Source organism: Lissotriton vulgaris, chromosome 2_1 (assembly GCF_964263255.1).
Source record: "Lissotriton vulgaris chromosome 2_1, aLisVul1.2, whole genome shotgun sequence".
NCBI lineage: Eukaryota > Metazoa > Chordata > Amphibia > Caudata > Salamandridae > Lissotriton > Lissotriton vulgaris.
In genome coordinates, this window is record NC_141687.1 from 15,357,149 (window position 1) to 15,376,206 (window position 19,058).

The window sequence follows — 19,058 nt, forward strand, 5'->3', positions numbered from 1 at the left end:
CCATGTGAGGAGGTGTGGCCTAATGGATATATGTGGTGGGAGACAATTGGCAAATTGTGTGTCTTGTCAGAACATACTGCCAGTTGTTACAGCGGACTAAGCAAGAGAGCCCAAGAGAAATGGCTCGTTCTTCCCATAGCCTAAACGAATGAATGTGTATGTAGCTAATGGGTTGTGCCCATTTAGTCTACCAGGATTGTTTGCTTATGACAGCCCTTTTGTTTGGGCCTTTACTGTGGATAACTCTCACTTCCAGAGGTTCACTCACTGTAAATTAGCGGAAATTGGACTGAGCGTGTTTGCTCCCAGTGTCCTGCTTTTAAGATGATGCCGCTGCGGGGCAGCTCGTTACACTTTAACACACGTGGGCCGCACGTGTGAGACTACTGTCCTGCGCAGCACAGTAATTGCACAGGTAGCCTGGTGCAGAAGGGACTCTGCTAACATTGGCGCTGACCTGGAATAGGCCACATAATACTAGTGGGCATTCATAGATAGGTTAGTTGGGTTTACTGGAACATCTCTAGTGCTTTCACTGTATTATACATATTGGTGAAATCTGCCATGAAGTGCAGTTTTGCTCCACTTAGTCCACACAGTACAGCAAGGTGTCAAACAGCAAACACACAACTTCAATTGACACCCACTGGCTACTCCCTCGATGTTGTCTTGAGCAGTTGAAAGGCTGTGCTGTGCGTCACACACTTCCAGTTGATCAAAGGCCACCAGGCATGCTAAATTCTGGCTCAGTGCCTTGTAAATCACTGTGTGACGCAGAGTATTACAACACCGTGCTCAACTCAACCAATCACATGCCTCCATTTGCACACCACTGATAATAAGTACACACATGTTCGGGTGGCCTGCAAAAATGTTTGTTTGTGGTGACCTTGGAAATGAACCGTTTCAATGCTTTTACTTTGTGTTTATAAATCCTGCAAGCGGTGTTTACGCATTGCTTTCAGGTTTTCAAAACACATAAATAAAAGGCATTATCATTTACAATGTCAATAGTTCAAACTCTTGCAAATGCGAGACCTTTTACATTGCAAATGCTAAACCTTTTGCATTGCAAATGCTTGTTTTTAAACTGGGAGCGCACTGATGCCTGCTAACTGGACCACAGTGCCAGTGCCCTGACCCTAACGTGTACTTTGAATTAGCTGTACTCAATTGGAAATGGCTAAATTACTTGTTAGTCTCTAGTAAATGGTACTTTGGTACCAAGTTGAAGAGGAATAGCGAGGCACACTATAGTAAATTGCGAGGTAGATCATATGAAAGAATATTAAACAACTTGGGTGCATACGAGGTATCCCCCTCTAGCCACAAGGGGGTATATGAAATGAGAAAAGAAAGCACTAAGTTTGACACATGTCTGTCGGATCTACTAATTCACTTGAGGAACTTCTTTTTTGAAAAAGGTTACTTTAACCATTAAGGTGTGCAACTGAGGGACACTAAGTATTCAAAGTTAGTGCTTTCTTTTCTCACTTTGGTACCAAGGGCAGGTAGGTTAGAGGGTTATCCCAGACCTTGCAGCACTGATTGTGCCACTCTGGAGGTTCTCCAGGTCGAACAAGTCTGCCACTGCTGCCTGGTAGAGCTGTTGTGCACTGCTGGCCCGACATTGCAATTAAAAGCCATGGCAAAGCAACCACTTTTCCTGGAAGTGTGTGTGCGTCACCCCTCTGGCAGTTCTGTAGAGTCCTAAAGGCAGAGTGCAACATATGACACATGTCCTGACAGTAAAACATGCAAAACCACAGTTTTTACATTGAAAGACTTAGTCGCCCGATTGGCAAGGACAGCGTTAAACGCTGACCCCTCAGCTGTGCTAACTTTGATGCAACTCGTTAGACTAAGCCATATCTCAAGTCAAAATGAATGTAACATGTTGCAGTGTGCAGCTGTAGCAAAGCTGCCACTTTGTTGCCTTTTAAACTCCTGTGACTTTTCAGGCACAATTGGAGCCTGCTGTACGAGTCTGCTCTCTTCCCTCCTGGACGAGACTTGCCAACAACTCTCAGGAAGGAGAATAATGAGGGGTTGCAGGCCAGGGAGGTGGCACCTCCCCCCTGCAGGAAGCAACATGGGTGTTAGCCCCAAAAGGCAGGCTTCAAAGGTGAAGCCACTTTTGAAGGGCAGGTTTGTAACACCAGGTGGGAGGGCTGCTCCATTGATGAAGTAGACAGGCTGGCATGGGAGGCAGAGCAGGGAAACAAGTTGCCAAACCGGGTTTCCTACGAGCGGGTAGTGCTGGGGTAGCCACACCCTGGTGGTGGGCTACTGAGGTCAAAGTTTGCTGAGCCCGATAGTGCAGTCAGAGAGTTACTGAGACCTTCAAAAGGGAAGTTATTGACTCTGTAAGGATTGGACTGTGACCGCGACTGGTAGTCCAGTGGCGACTGGACGTTAGCCGGACCGTAAAGGACTTGTGGTATTTTGACCCTGCAACCAGGAATCCCTCGCCATCTTCATGGACCGAGCAGTCCCTGCATGGCATCCGCAGCATCCTTGGAGCATCTTCAGCATCCTTCATCCCTTTTATCAGGACCTCTCCCTAGGTATTAATTCCTATGCGGTCAAGTGCCTGGAACTGCTAAAGAATTGCTTCTTCTGAGAAGGTAACTGTTCTTAAGGACCTTGCTGGTCCCCCTGAGTAGCTCCTGCTAGAGTTTGCTGCCCCAAGTACTTCTAACCAACCGTATTGACTCTTGCCTATGTTTTTCTTGAAAACGTTTCCAAGTGTCTTGTTCGTTGACTTTGCCAAGGCTTGTTCGCGGTTGATTGAAATTGTTTCAGTTTGTTATTGCTTGTAAAATCTATATATCCGGAGCCCACCAGTGGGTGTATTGCACAGCGAGGTCGCACAAGCACACCAATAATACACCCCATTTCCTCGCAAAATGATCTTTTACCTCTAGGTACCCGGTGTGCATCAATGTTTTTTAACCCATTCCTTTCTGTGTTTTTTGCCCCCGCAGTACTGATCGCTTTGATTTTGAGTTGTCTGTGTGTGCTAGGTGGACTGACCTCTGGTGAAAACGGTATATGCCTGACTGTGGAATTTTAAACATACATTTTTGGTGTCTGTAATGATGCACAGAATTAGTACTGTGGCATTTATATCTTAAATTGAAAGATTGTACTCGTTCGGTTTCCCAAGGTTAAGGTGACCTGACTACTTGTCCTTTATGGTCACCTGTATAAATATTACTTGCCAGAGTGCCTGGACTTTCCCGGGTTGTAAGCGCTACACAAGACAGGTGACAATATTACCGTATTGGCAATAATGTTAAATCGTCTGGGAGTAGGGAGACTATAAATAATGTCTTTTATCAGCTAATAATGCATGCATAAACGAGCGCTGCTTGAAAACACACTGATTATTCAAGAATAAACATAACGCCTGTAGAGCCCTTAACACAAATGTGAATGACTGATATTTATAGAAATAAAATGTTAACTAATATTCACATTTATCATTAATATTACAGCTTTGTCTGCATGTTAAACCTGAGTTGTGTACAACAATACCCTGTTTAGCTCAGTTTTACAAACAGATGTGTTCTCTGCTGTCACCGCTCCGTCTGGAAGTCCAGTTTAGTGGGATAAATAAGTGACGTGTAGGCTGTTTGAAAGCTTTCTGGCTTTTTTAGCTGTTGTGCTACTCAGATTGTACACAAAGACTTTCTTATAAACAGCCAACACATTTCCTGCTCTTATGACACCGCAGTGCACAGTGGAAGGTGCTGCACCCTGTCACACCACTACACAACATCTGTGATTGTATGACTTCTGTGCTATCAGACGTGAACAGCCAAAGTGACAGGACACTGGTGTGAGGGTATAGCAAAGCAGCCTGTAACACAACCCTGTTGTGATGGCAAAACATAACACATCTGGTCACTCTGTCCTGCTGTCATTTCATGGCAGTACAGGCCCAGGGTGACTCTACAGCAGTGCACACACTCTACACTGATGGGATTTTACAGCAGCGCAGACTGCCACTGCGGGCATGGTGCACGCTTTGCATTGCGGTCACAAAATAAGATAAATTAACCTATAACCTGGAAGGGGGATCTTCAAAATGATAGGTATGTTGTGTACAAAATATATGTGATGGGCTAGAAGTGCTGTGTTTATAGTAATAATAGTAATAGGGGCATTTATATAGCGCTGGGTTTTTACGCGCACCGGCGTGTCCCCGCGCTTAGACCGCTGCGAAACCCTTCCTGGCTTCCCTGAGAGATGGTCCCTTAATGGGTATCTCCAGGGTGAGACCAGGCATCCCCGGCGGTCTGATGGGGCCGTTAGTGAAGATGAGGCAAGCTAGTGCCCAGAGTTGCCGAGTGTGATCGCTGATCAGAGTGGGCACCGAGGCGAGAGAATTATCGAGTCCGCTGACCCTGGTCCTAGAAACCTGCCGCGTCGGGAATCGAACCCTGGTCCCGGGCCGTCCTCTGCTCTCGGGTCTGCCGCCTCTAACCAGTGAGCCACACTAGCTTTTATTAGTTTTAAGGTACAGTCATATGTCAGAGGAAAGTATACGCAACATGATTATCAGAATACGCCTCTAAAATGTAATTATCACTACCTATTTCTTTGCATTTACTCCGTTCATATGTTATGTTATGTTATGTTATGCACTTTTGTATTGCGCACAGCTGCCCCAGCTAAGGGGCGTCCTGGCGCATGGCAGGCAATGTGCAGCAGATAGCAGAAACACAACACAGATAAAAGATCTATTTAAAAAAGAAACGTTTTCAGAGCTTTGCGAAAGGCCAAGAGGTCAGTCAGTAGCCGCAAGTCCACTGGGAGGGAATTCCAGAGTTCAGCCGCCCTCACCCGAAAAGAGCGACCACCAGCCCGACACAACCTGTATCGGGGGACCACCGCGAGCGCTTGGCTTCCCGATCTCAAAGCGCGGGAAGGAACATACCACGACAGGAGGTCAGCAAGAATTGGCGGACCTACTCCCCTCAAGATCTTAAACGCCAAGCACAACACCTTGAACTGGATGCGTGATTTAATGGGGAGCCAATGCAAGGATCTCAAGACTCCTGAGACAGAGCTCCTTCGGGGTAAGCCTACAATGGCTCTAGCCGCGGCATTCTGCACTCGTTGAAGGCGGGTAGTCTCCGCCACGTTGGTCCCTACCAAAAGCGAGCTGGCATAGTCCAGGCGAGATAATACCGTGGCCTGGACTATCAGCTGCCTGGTACCACGGTCAAAGAACTTAAGAATGGGCCTCAGCGACCGCAAGATGCCAAAACAGCCGGCCGCGATTTTCTTCGAGTGGCCCTCGTAACTGAGAGCGGGATCCATCCACACTCCCAGATTCCTAAGTTCAGTGACCGGGAGAGGGACCGGCCCCAGTTCAATGGGCCACCACTTGTCCCCCCACAGTTCCGCCTTCCTGCCAACGATCATGATCTCAGTTTTCTTCGCGTTGAGCTGGAGACAGTTGTTCTTCATCCAGCTTGCCACCGCCCTAAGTCCACTCTGAAACCTGGGGGCATCCCGGTCCGCATCCCCGCTGATAGTCACCGCTAGCTGAGTATCGTCAGCATACGAGACCATAGTCATGTCCCATTGCTTGACGATCTCAGCCAGCGGTCTCACATATAGATTGAAAAGCGTGGGACTCAGCGAGGAGCCTTGCGGGACCCCCTGTCTCAGAGGAAGGAATTGGGACTGGTACGGTGGCAGCGCAACGCTAAAGAAACGATCGTTCAGGAAAGAGCGAAACCACTGGAGGGCAGAGCCACCCAGCCCGACCTCCTCCAGGCGATGCAACAGGATAGTATGGGACACGGTGTCGAACGCGGCGCTCAGATCTAATAAAACGAGCGCCGCTGTCTGCCCCGCATCCATCACTGTGCGTAGGTGTTCAGCCATGGAGAGAAGGGCAGACTCCGTGCTGTGACCAGCACGGAAGCCATTTTGGGTGGGATCCAAGATGTTAAACTGGATGAGGTGGGCCGAGAGAACTTTGTTGACATGGGCCTCCATTACTTTGGTAGGCCAGGGAAGCAAAGAGATAGGCCGATAGTTTTCAGGCTTGACTGGGTCCAGTGAGGGCTTCTTTAGGATGGGGGAAACCATCGCCCGCTTCCAGCTACGGGGGACCGTGCCCGACTCCAACGAGATGTTGATCAGGGAGTGTACCACGGTCCGACCCACGAACGACTCATCTCTAAAGAGAGCCGAACTGAGAGGGTCGGCGGGGGACCCAGATTTCACCTGCTTTGCCAAGATGTTAAACCCTTCCAATGTCAACAGGGGAAGCGAGTGCAGGGCTGTGTCTCCACAGATGGAAATCGGAGACTCAACTGGGGGTCCTGTGGATGGAAAGGTCATATAGATGTTTTGGACCTTTTCCTGAAAGAACGCCGCAAGAGCCTCACAATGAGCAGTAGAGCCCGTCGTCGGAGCATCGGGGCGCTTAGCTAGAAGATCCTTCATCAATTTGAAAATAGTTTTCGAGGGGTTAGAGCTGTTGCCGACTTTGGCAGTATAATACAATGCCCGAGCACGGCACACAGCCCGATGGTATACTTTGACGGAGGCGAGATAGATAGCTTTTTTCCCCGAATCGTACGCCTTCCGCCAAGCCCTCTCTGCGCGCCTGCAACTGCCCTTGAGCGCACGTAGGGCGCCATCGTACCATGGGCTAGATTCTCTGGCACTGGTCTTACAGGCGGTGAGTGGAATGAGCGCATCTAGCGCTTTGGAGATCCACGCGCAGAACCCATCGTAACCTGAATCAACAGTTACAAACGGATCTAATGGCTCTGCAGCGAGGACACGGTGCAGATCTTCCAACCGTAATTTGCCCCAATGCCGCCTTACGATCAGCTTAGCAGGAGGGATGACAGTCCTACCTGATAAAGGGGTACTAATGGCGACCAAAGAGTGATCAGTCCAACCCAGGGGCGAGACGGCAGTGACAGAAGCATCTGTCAAATTAGTGAAGAAGGGATCTAGCGTGTGGCCACCGATGTGGGTGGGCTGCTGAACAAGCTGCAGCAACTGTAAGGCCTCCAAATCCGTGAGAATGCCACTGACCGCAGGTAGGTTGGGTCTATCGAAATGGAGATTAAGGTCCCCCAGAATCGAAAAATTGGGACACCCCACCACCAAGGAGCTGACCACGTCCGGGAAAGCGGCGCGAAACGCCGCCTCGCTCCCTGGGGGACGATAGACCACCATCCCCGAGAGTGAGAAGTGAGGAGTAACCAGAATCTTAAACAACGCACTTTCACATCCCGCAATGGTCAGTGCGGTCCAGGAGCAAGTAAGACTAGAACGAATAGCCAGGGCAATTCCCCCTCCCCTAGAAGATAGATTAAGGGTACGGACTGTATAGTCAGGGGATGAATGCCAGATTAATAATGGCTGCGTCCTCGTCTTTCAGCCATGTCTCGGTGATAGCCACGATGTCCGGGCTATCATCCTGCAACAGGTCAAATACTGCCTGATAGTGTGACACCAGAGACCTAGCATTAAAACTAAAAATGCGGAGAACATGCTCCGGGCCGGTGTTGCAAACGGCTGCCACCGGACGTGTGGGGGCAATGGAAGTAGCTTGCTCCAAAAACCACTGACAGCCAGCACAATGATAGGGACCGTCCAATGGATGTAGGAGGGGTAAGCTACAGCCAGCAGTCCGGCGTCCCAGGTCACGCAGGGTGTCACAAGAGTATGTCAACATGGCTGGAAATAACCAACCGCACCCCGTACCAGCAGGGCCTGGCCAGAGTCCCGCACGTCCTTAGCGCGGACGGGCGCAGACGGGCAGGACTCTGGCACGACTCCGGCTAAGCAACGGCGTCCCAGCTGCGCGTTCCCGCTGCGCGGAGAGGACGACTTTAAATAGGCGTCCCCTGGACTGAAGCGAGCGTCAGGACGCTCTAAGATGGCGCCCGCAAAAGCGCCAACAGCCCCAATCCAAAATGGCGGCCAAAGTTGGATAGATATGCCCCCTCGGGACCCGGACCCGCCAAAACGGCGGTGCATCAACTCTTTAAATGCAGGTAAGTGGAGACCCTTGCCCCCAGGCCAAGCAGCAAAGCACAAGAAAAATAAACGCTAGTAAAATGCACATTTAGTTAAAATACAGCGCTGAGGAGCGACGTGCTAAAAAGCTAGGCCAGAAGTAACAGCAGAGCCTATTCCCGGCATTCAATGCAATTCTGTTTTTCTACTCTCATTTACACCGTGAAAATAATTGTTCTATGGAATTTTTATAATAATTAATTGTAAAATATATCTTTTTCTTAAATCCAACAGGTGATAGGACTGTGAACAGGAAAAGAAAAATGGGAGAGTCTATAAAGTGGACCAAACGAAAGCCGCTGAGTAGAGCTTTAGTTCGGAAGACCACCACCAAGGTGCTAGAGAGCTTCCACAAGGACATAAACCCTAGAAGCCAGCTATTGTCAGACGTATACCAGGAGCAGAGAGGCAATGAAGCTACTCCAGGTGTAAATGGATCCAGCACTTCTCAGCCCGTCGGTTCATTTCCTGGAGTTCCCATGGCACAGTTAACCCAGGCATATACCGATTTTGAAATTCTTCCAAGCAATTCACAATTACTCAATGATCTTTCAAATAGACAAGAACACCAGGCACCATATGCATACACTTCATGTGATAACAGCGACAGTCTCAAGGAGAGGTTTGTTGGACATAAAGGACCACATTCCCGAGTAAGACCCTATGCCTGCAATGACTGCGGAAAAAGCTTTCTTCATAAGGGAAATCTTATAAACCATTATAGAATACACACCGGGGAAAAACCGTATACATGCACATTCTGTTACAGAAGCTTCAGTCGTAAAGATTATCTTAACGGACATATTAGAACACACACAGGAGAGCGACCATACAAATGTACTGAATGTGAGAAATGCTTCACTCAGAAGGGTGAGTTAAATCAACATCGAAAAAAGCATCTTTGATGAGAGCTCCACTCTAGCAGTCAATAGATTCATATATTTTATAAATAAAAATAGAACAAAGAAAACATCGCAAGAAAAGATTTATGTTTGTAAACTACTGTGAAGCGCTTATGCAGTTCCAGTTTGAACAAAAGTTAGTCGATCGTGAGAACGTCAGGGACAACAGTCTGAGATTCAATAGATACTATTCCAAACAGAAAGATGACTCCCATGATTAGAAATCTATAGATATTTTCAAAATCTTCCGTAATGCAAATAAAATCAACTCCATTCAAACTATATTGGTAAGGCATTAATGGCCAGTTGTACTTAGGGAATGTGTAAGTCAGAGGGTACGTGAATGCAAAAACTCATTTTGTTTCTTTGTTCTAAACACATTTAGTGATTCAGAAAAGTGTTTCTCTGGCACTAAATGTATTTAGAAATGGATATGGATTCAATTTTTGGAAGGGGCGTATTGTAGGCGTCCCTTCCAAATACGGAACTAGTATGCTATGTATCAAATGTTTTGCAACCAAGACGCTGTTGCAAAACGTTACTTTCTTAACAGCTTAAAGGCAGTGGAAATCCATTCACAAAAGGGAAGATGTCCCCTTAGGACCATTTCCCATTTGTGAATTTAAAAGAAAAAAAGTTGATCACATTTTCCCTTAAACATACAACATTTTTTTTAACTTTTCTTTTTAAACACAGCCCCATCGTTAAGGGAAATGGGCTGCATTAAAAAACAAAAAACTGTTTGCTTTATTAGTAAGCAATCACAGACATGGTAGTCTGCTTACCCCAGCAGGCTACCATGTCTGTGATGACCTCCAATCGTACTAATATCCATGAGGTTGGTAGTATTGTGCCACTACGATTTAGTATTTTGCGAACCGACCTATTGTTACATAGGTTTGTTTGCAAAATACCACATTTGTCGCAAATATACTGGTTGCAAATTGCGACCAGTATTTTGCGACCAGTGTTTACTACAGCTGGTGCTTAGTACCAACATGTAAAAGGGTACCGGGAGTAACTTCAGTGTATACAACATAATCATCATATCCAGAAAGTGGGATACCATAAATATAAATGACACTTTAATATTACGGTCCCGGCAACCAAACTAATTAGGAGCATGGCCCAAACAGGTGCATGCCAGGGGAATACAACCTTATCCAGTACCTCCAAATAGACAAACATTGAAAATGAACAAACACACATGGCTGTCAAAACCCCAAAATCATATAAAAGTTAAACTTCTAATGGCCTAGTTTTTCAATCTCTCCCCCGTTCCCCTCTGCTTGTCTGTGTTTCAAATGTCTGTGCTCAGTATATGCCTCTGTCTCTGCTTGTGATGTCACCTCAGAGTATCTTCAGTTGGTTTCTTATTCTCTCTGTGTATATTTCAGTTCTCCCTCCTCTCTCTGTATGGCTGTCTTTTTCTGTCTCCTCCCTCGCCATCATTGCTTATTTGCACTTGTCACTCTTTCTCTGCAGTAATCGCAGTGTGTATGTCAGTCTCTTACTTGTTATGATTTTATGTTTATTTTACAAACTTATGCCCTTATGTAGAGTTTGGCGGATGGGATACTCCATCAAAAACCTAACTGATGTCCTGTCCGCCATATTACTACTGCATTTTAGCTTGTAGCAGTTGTACTACGTTGGACGTGATCTCTGCCATGTTTTGACAACATTTCTTGTCCGTCAGACTATAAACAAGGGTGTTGGTGTTTCTGTTACTCTCTAGCGCACCCTCCTCTGTGCATCTCTATGCCTCTCTGTCACTCGCTTTCTCCCATTCTCTCTTACTATGTTGCTGGTTATATCTGTTAGTCTCTCCTTTTTGCAGGTGGGTCTAATAGTGCTCTTTTTGCAAATGTTGCCTTGAGCCTATCTGTTTGTGTCTGTCTCTCCATTAGCATACTGCCTCTGTGCACTTCAGTCTATTATTATGTTTGTGATTGTTTGGTAAGCAGTTTTAGAATGAGAATTGCCTTGGCGTCGTCCAAAGGCACAGTGGAAATGAACATAAGCATTGTTTTCTCCACACGTCCACATTAAAGTCCTTTTCCAGTTTAAGAGGTTTTCCACCATGTCAGAGACCAGTCTAGCTGTTGCTTTGAAAATATTTTAAATATTTTTTCTTTATGCAGACTACTGTTGAGCTATTTTACTTCCTCTTTGCCTTGTTTTGCAAACTCCCTTTCTTCATCTCCTGAGCATTCAAGTCCTGCTTCTGTTCTGTGATACAAAAGGGGATGATGGAGTTTGAGCAAATCAAACACTCACCCCAGTCAACTGATCTGGGTTTAATCCATCACCATTCTTTAGCTCACTCAGCCACCCCAGTTCAGACATGGCCATAGGCAAATCAGTCTGACCCTGTGCCTCATGGGAACAGTCCAGCCCGAACTGCCAAGCCATGTCTTCCCTGGACCAGAAACAAGCATCCTGGGACCTGGGACTATATTTGCATATAGCCATCTCTGAACTGGGGTGGCAGAGTGGGCTAAAGAACGGTGATGGATTAAACCTAGATCTTTTGACTGGGTGTGAGTGTTTGATTGATTCAGATGCTCCGTCCATCACCACCCCCTTTTGTACCGCTGCTTCTGTTCTGGACATTCTGTTTGTTTATTTTTCGTCAACACTTTTCCTTGACATAAGGGACATATCAAACTTTCATCTGGCCATTGTCTATCACGGTCTACTCCTGAGAATGTAAAGGAGGATTTTAGTATTGTTATTGATCGGGTGTCTGATCTAGTGGTTTTTACTAAAGGAGAAAGCTACTCTTCCTACATTTTGTTTGGATCTCCGTCAACGCTGTCTTTGTGGTGTAGACATTCTTTAGTGCTCCCATGATGAACTGTCTGCATCCTCTTCTGTTCCATTGCGTTTATGATTCTCTTGAGGACCAGTGATGAGAAGGTGAAGACATGACAAATCTCTTATTTTCGCCCTTGTGCCCTCTTTTGACCCTGTTGCGTACCTCCTCTTTTTCTCTGATGCTTTCTCTAAACTCTGGTTTTCCCTGGACATTTCACAGTGGTGTGAATGTTAACAGGATAGGGTTGCAATAGGAATGACTGTTCATGGGAAGTTGCAACTGAAACACAAGAATCGCGCCAGCCAGTCACTTTTGAAGCTTTTGTACACTACCGGTGACTCTTCCTCATGTTGTGTTTTTACCAAAGATGTAGCAACCGGTTTTTTTTTCAAAGTGCTTTGAGAGATGATTTTCTACTTGCCTACTCTGTGTCCCTGCTTTGGGGGTCTGTGGGCAGTGATGAAAGCCCTTTCATAAGTATGAGTCAGCAGTTTCGTCATTGGAGCCACTTGCAGCAAAATTCCTAAAATGTTTGATCACCCAGAGGGTCATTCGCCTTCTGCATCTTCAGTCTCTTTCCAATGATGCTGTAAGTCGTACAGGCTCCACCAATTCAGCTTTTATTTAGCGGTCCAGTTTGACTTTTCGTCAGCCAAAATGATTTTTTGGGTGTAATTAAGATGAGTTATAGGAGAACCAGATGGTCTCATATAGCAGTGTTCATTCTTGAAGTTCTTGCCAGATGGGCGGGAGGGGAGATTTGGTGCAGTCAGAGCTAACGTTTCACCTCAAAGTACCTATTTCCAACGGTACATTATATCCCTAAGATAAAATCCAACTGCTATTGTGCCAGAAGACGCCATTTGTGAGATGTAATCTGGATAAAAAGACTTTCTGCTTACACGTGAGCTCATTTTGATCTGTCCAGGAAGGTTATGTCAATTGTTGGCACATAACTGTTTATTTCTTTTCTTAGTAGTTGACTCTCCTAGCAATTTGCAAGGATTACAAGGCAGAAGCGGTGCCTCTACCGCCTTCTGTCCAGGAAAGGTCACCTCGAGGCATGATTCTTCCCTGTGTTCATGATCGCAGTGTTGTTAATAGACATCTATAATGTTCACACTTGGGCACTCACAGACCTGCACCCAACACGATCGATTGTGGGTTGTGTTGTGCAGAACTGTGCATTTGGCACTGGTGTCTTAATGTATGTTTCACATTGAAAGGAGTGTGAATTCCTTTGTTTGTTTGGTCTTTTAACAGGACGTGAAGTCTCTTTTTTGGTCCATTGCTTTGGGCATCCTCACCTAGAGAAGTATATCCTCGCGCAGACGAGCACTGTGACTAGGGAGCAGGATGAGGAGTTTATCAACCAGGAATTTATTCATTCACGAAAGTACAGACTTTCTCATCCCTGTCCTTCAGTCCCCACGTCTTTCCACACCCAATGCACCCCCATAGCAGCCGCTTTCCTTCTGTGTCATTAGTCCTGTCTGCCCAGATCTGCTGCTGTCCAATAAAACAGGGTTTCTGTCAGAAGACATGGTGAGGAGAATGGGAGGGGTGGGGAAGAAGTTGGGACCAAAGTATCCTCGCAGTCTGCATAAGGAATAAGGGCCAGAGGTATCATTAACTGGCTTTAGAAACTGGTCTCAGTCTGCATCCAGTATTTTTGCAACCAGTGTGTGATTTTGTGAATTGTGAACCGACCAATGTACTATTTGGTGGTTCACAAAATTCCGATTCGGAGTGGGTTGCAGTCTGACCAGCCTTATTCGTATTCAAGAAGCAGGTCACAAGTTTAGAATCTCGTTGGACGCAATCCCAGGGGCAGTGGCCTGCAAGGGTCTGTAGACCACTATATCTGGTATTTATTTTACATAAAAGAAGCTGCACATTCTCACTTAGGATAAAGAAATACTTTAAAGAAAATTTGAATTCAGAATTGACAGAAATCTGACCCAAGATATTTTAAAAGCCTGACTAGGGAACAGTGAGGTTATTCTGTCTGGGTCGGAGGGGCTCCGGCCAAGGGACTAATTGACCTATGATCACTACAAATATCACAGTTCATTCCTAGAAAAGGAGTTTGAGAGAATATCCCTCAGAGTAATCTGACATTTTTTCTTTTGGGCTAAAAGAAGCGCTTTCAGATGTAGCGGGTTGTAGTCACACTCTATCTGTCTGTGTGTCTGTCCATCTGTCCCCTTCAGAGAGGTACGGTACATTACTCGCTCACTCTCTAGCTATCTGTGTGTCTGTCCGTCTATCACCTGCAGAGCGTTACCGTGCATCACTCCCTCAATCTCTTTGGTATCCGTGTGGGCTTCTGCCATTTCTATTTCGCAAGCACTGACATGAGGCTTAATTTATACAACGTAAATGGCACTTTCCAGCAACAGGAAGTGGATATGTGAGTGCATCAAGTTGGTACAATAGGATGTGTTTAGGTATACTGATATTTGTATGTCTAAGAAGGTCTCTTACAGAAATGTTCAAATGTTTTTTTCTCTGTTGCATTTTGAGCATATAATTATATTTTATTGTTCGATACAATTCGTTGCTTTCCTCCATGAAAGTAATTAAAATGTGAAACAAGGTTGATAAATTCAGAAATCAGTCAGTTCAGGGTTTTGCAGGGTGTGTATACCAGCACTGGAACTCAGTCAGATTCAGAGCAAATGCATAAGTCTGTGATAAGATGTGTTCTGTGATAGATAACAAGAGGGTTAGAAGGGTATGAGCAACTTGTTTACAATAATATACGATATAAATATGCCTGCTAGCTCACCTTCTGCACAATAACAGCAATCATTGCCTTTGCACATATTCTGAGCCTGGCGAAAAAAGGTTTTCGCAGCTATCGGTGCCAGCTGACCCATCAAGAAAGGACCTGCTTACCCTCGATATTTCATATTTCAGAGAAAGTGTCCTGTTTCAATTAAATACAAATTATTGGTACTTTAACTTAACAGATACCAGAACTGATAGAATATTTGACACCAGAATCCCAATATGGAGTTAAACTCTACGATATGTTATTTTCCCATGATGATTGTGCTTCACAAAGTGAAACATCAGGGTGTGCTGGACACATGGAATTCAATGTTGCATGGTTAAAACACAACCATAACTGCTTTGTTGTTACAAAAATAAAGAATTACAACAGTGAATTGAATTTCCTTGTTACCCTTCCAGACAGGTACAAATTAATTTCATCCACTCCTATTAGCTTGGTCCATGTTCGAGTCCTGTGGTTCTTAACCTTTTGCCTTCTGTGGACCCTACTTAATCAGGACTGGAACCCGGTACTGTCCACGGAGTCAATATTGGCTTTTGGGATCTCCCACTGAATCATTACTGGAAGCCAGGGACCCCACTTTAAGCATTTTTGAGCATTTGAACCGCAGATAAGTAAACAAAAAATATAGAAACAAGCATTCATTAAACAAACACACAAGTGCTGAAATACTTTATTTAATTCACTAACAATTTTTTTTTAAGTTTTAAATTTAAATGGAAATGCTGGAGCTGTTTCTAATTAAATTCAGGCTGTTCATTGTCCATGCTGTATTCTGTTTGATGCACTTGCAGTGCTCCCGCAAATCAACCTGAAAATACTAACCTAATTTTTATCCTCATATTTGAAGTTCCTTCACATTTACAGAACATTTTACATTTTTCAATTTTGCGTCTGTATTAATATACAGTTTATCAATTTCGTAATATTATTTAATTTTGTAATAGGAGCAGACCCCCTGAGTAGGCTTTGCGGACCTCCTAGTTTCCCCGGACCACAAGTTAAGAACGACGGTTCTAGTCCATCACTTTGTTTCTTTTTGCGCCACTCCAGATAGAAACGAACCAACAGCAAATCAGGCTTGGTTCTGCTCCAGCTGGAACATTCTAGCCGGAACTGCCCGACCCTAGACAAGAACACAAGGAATCTTGTAGGTGCACTGCTACAGAATTCCATATGCACCTCCTGTTTTTTTTTTTAATTTTGTTGACCGCGCAGCGAGAACAGACAGTAATAGAAATTATTCTCATGTGCTACTGATAATCAGATAAGCACCAAGTGCAGCTGAAATATCTCCTCTCTGCAAAAGTACCACTACCTGGTAAATCAATTTCCTGATCAGAGGAAGGATTTGTACCAGAAAACCAGTGCTGCATGGACTGTTCAATTGAGCTTTGCAGTACCGTCCTGCCAATCTCACTGAGATGCCTACTCATCGCGCTAAGTCCCTAGCAACAAAAGTGAACTGCTGCTGGGCCCTGATGCGCAACCCCTAATGCTTCCACAAAGGTCACACCTATCAACCATGCACACAAGCCTGGCTTTCAGACAGCTATATCTGGATTAGTATTTGCAAAAATGATACTGGTAAATTGGCACTTTACAATATGATTAAGTTGTTTAACGTATTTTATTAAATACTTGAAACAATCTTGGAGTCTCAGTATTTGTAAATGATTGATTGCTCGATTGTTAAAGATTGTTGTTGAACCTTGGTGTGCATTATTTCAACCCAAATTCATTTATGGGTGTGAAAGGACACTTTAGTTCCTGACCAGCCAATGGGAATGTTGTAATATTGAAATAGTGCAAGTGAACACCCAATCCAGTGCCTTCTTTTAATGACCAATCGCATGCGCTGTGACTCAGCGGACTGTGCCTCATTATACACATGCTTTATCTCCCTGAATGTTTGCTGAGAGCTGATGAGCTGCTGCCCTTGTGTGATGGTGCACAACCCTTCGGCATCGTGGTCGCCGGGATGACGTTGCAGTGTCTACTTAGCCGCCGCCCCTAAGCGGTGACGTCAGTTCTTTCTTTTTCCTCGCCATCCAGCGCAGATCCGGAGAGAGCGGGCCCTTAGTCACTTTTTGATCAACCCTTTTTCGACTTTTGTCAACCTCTTTTTGAGTCTTCGACTCCTGGTGCACGAGAGATGTCCAGTCGTCGGCCCTGTTCAAAGTCCTGTAACTCCTGTCATAAGTTGTTGTTGGTCACCAATCAGCCCCTTATTTGTCTCTGGTGCCAGGAGCGCGACCACGACCTGAAATCGTGCTCTGATTGCTGGGCCCTAAACCCAAAGTCTTTGCGGGAGCAATCCTGAAAGCTATTGGAGGCCTTGCGTCTGCTCCATGCTGTTCGAGGTCCAGGTCGAGGGGAAGGTCGCAGAGCCATCACTATTCGTCCTCGAAGTCTTCACACTCCTCGGGCACAATATGAAGTCGAAGAAGCAGGGGAAGGTCGCGGGACCGGTCGTGGAGCCACTACCATTCGTCCCCAAGGTCTTTGCACTCCTCGGGTACAAGCACAAGAAGAAGGCGCAGAAGCATCGTCTCGCTTTGCCTACTCCCCCTCTGCTACGAGGGACCCAGAGCGTTTTTACTCTCCAAATCCTTCCTATGAGCTCGCTGGGACGGCTCTGCGCTTCCTTCCTTTTCCCAGATTCGGAGCATCTCCTGCCCAGCTTTGTGCATTTTATGGAAAAGGTGTGGTGCCGTGACCAGGGCAACGGACACTGGACGCTTGGGATCACGGTTCGATCCCTGGGTCCGGCGGCAGGTGTCTGCCTAGCACCAAGTGACTCTGGGCAATAGCTTCCCAACGGCCCTCAGCACCGGGATGCCTCCGGGTAGCTGTGCGCTTTACAAATACTGTATTTACGTAGCGCTGCACAGCATCTTTGGGCAGGCCGACTCCACCGGCGTGCATTCGGGCCCCGCGGACTCGGCTGGGGGCCCTGGGCCTTCGATGCCAGCGGCTCCGGCCTCATCGCCGCAGGGTCCCCAAGTATCCAGGCCTGGATCCAGATCGGTACTGGTTGACCTCACGGTTCCTTCTTGGGCACTGGTTCCATTGATAACCCCACAACGTCGGTTGTGCCGCAACTGGCGTCAACCCAAGTCTCGCCGCTGATTTGGACACTGCGTTGGACCAACATCGTTACCAGCGCCGGAGGGTAATTTTGTACCGCTATTTGTCCCTGACATTCCCTACCGTCCTGAGTGGCAGCCAGAGGAGGAGTGGGAGGGGTCTGTTGACCCTGTAGGAGATCAACTTGAGGAGTCGGACTGGCGAGAGGAGTAGGGAGATGCCAGTTTGTACACTGTGAGAAGGTGGCCTGATATGCAGTGGTCACTATTCTAGTGAACACTATGTATCAGTCCAGCAACCCTTATTGATGAGTGGTTGTAAGTCAACCTTATAGACCAGCTATCCTAGTAGCGTGGATACGAGCAGTCTAAGGCTAAAGACTCGAGAGGGCGTGTTAAGCCAGCTGTTATACCACATATACCCCTTGAACACCAAGTGAAAGGACACCACACAAGTGTTATGAAAATAAACAGTTATTTATTAAGAATCACAACAGCCCTGTACTCTTTATGAGGACAGGGTACTAAGCACAAACCAAAACTCTTACAAAAATACTTAAGTTAGCACAGTATTTACAAATGCCCGAGGGGCACGGAAAACCATATACTTGAAAAGTGGAATGCGAAATTACTAGCAGGTAAGTACAGTACTAATAGCCTTTGGAATCGCTAGGACTTGGCTATAGAATCGTTAGATTACTTCTAGGAGACCCAGGGGACTCGGGTGCAGTGTGTGCACTCTCACGCGAGATGCGGGACAAAGTCTATGGTAGCTAGGAATTGCAAAGTTAGTGTTCTCGGGCGAACCCGACCTGGTAGGGAGAAAACGAAAGTAGATTCTGACCCTTGGATAGTGAGGCTATGCTGGGGCACCGAAATGCCGAAGTTACCTAGCCTAGGGGCTGCAGCTGCATAGGACTCAAAATACGTCAGGAATCCTCGTTGACGGACCAGGAGCCTGGAAGAAAGAAGTTGCTGGCAGGCGACCAGTGAAGAAAGTTCGGTGGATCCAAGCCTGGATCGATGGAAGATGACACCTGAAAGCAGAGGGGACCAAGTTCAAGACTACTAGCCAGTAGTCAGTGGGCACCAGGAGGGCACCGGATGGTAGCCACCTCGACAAGGCGTGTGGGTGACGCTGGGCTCGGAGATCTCACGGACCAGGAGGCGTTGTCGGCGACCAGGAAGGAGGATCGAGCTGTCCCACGAAGATAGAAGCTGTCGGCGTCGCTGGACCCAGGATTGGGCAACAAAGCCTTGGCAAATTCAAGCCCACGCGGTGGACCTAAAATGGCGTCTGGAGTGGACCAGGAGGGTCCGGGGTGCCTCTCTTCAAGAAGGAAGCAAGGGCCAGTCTGGAGCACCCAGACCAGCAGCAGTGA

General features: G+C 46.4%; 1 protein-coding gene across 2 annotated transcripts in view; it reads left to right on the plus strand.

The window, feature by feature from the left end:
- The window catches only part of LOC147729466 (uncharacterized), a 101,238-nt gene extending 90,728 nt beyond the window's left edge, over positions 1 to 10,510 (plus strand). For both annotated transcript variants that reach the window (XM_086954335.1, XM_086954337.1), the window contains exon 7: positions 8,299 to 10,510. In XM_086954335.1, the coding sequence (XP_086810461.1) occupies positions 8,299 to 8,969 (671 nt within the window). In that variant the 3' untranslated portion in view covers positions 8,970 to 10,510. The remainder of the gene's footprint in view (positions 1 to 8,298) is intronic.
- The last annotated feature ends 8,548 nt before the right edge of the window (positions 10,511 to 19,058 follow it).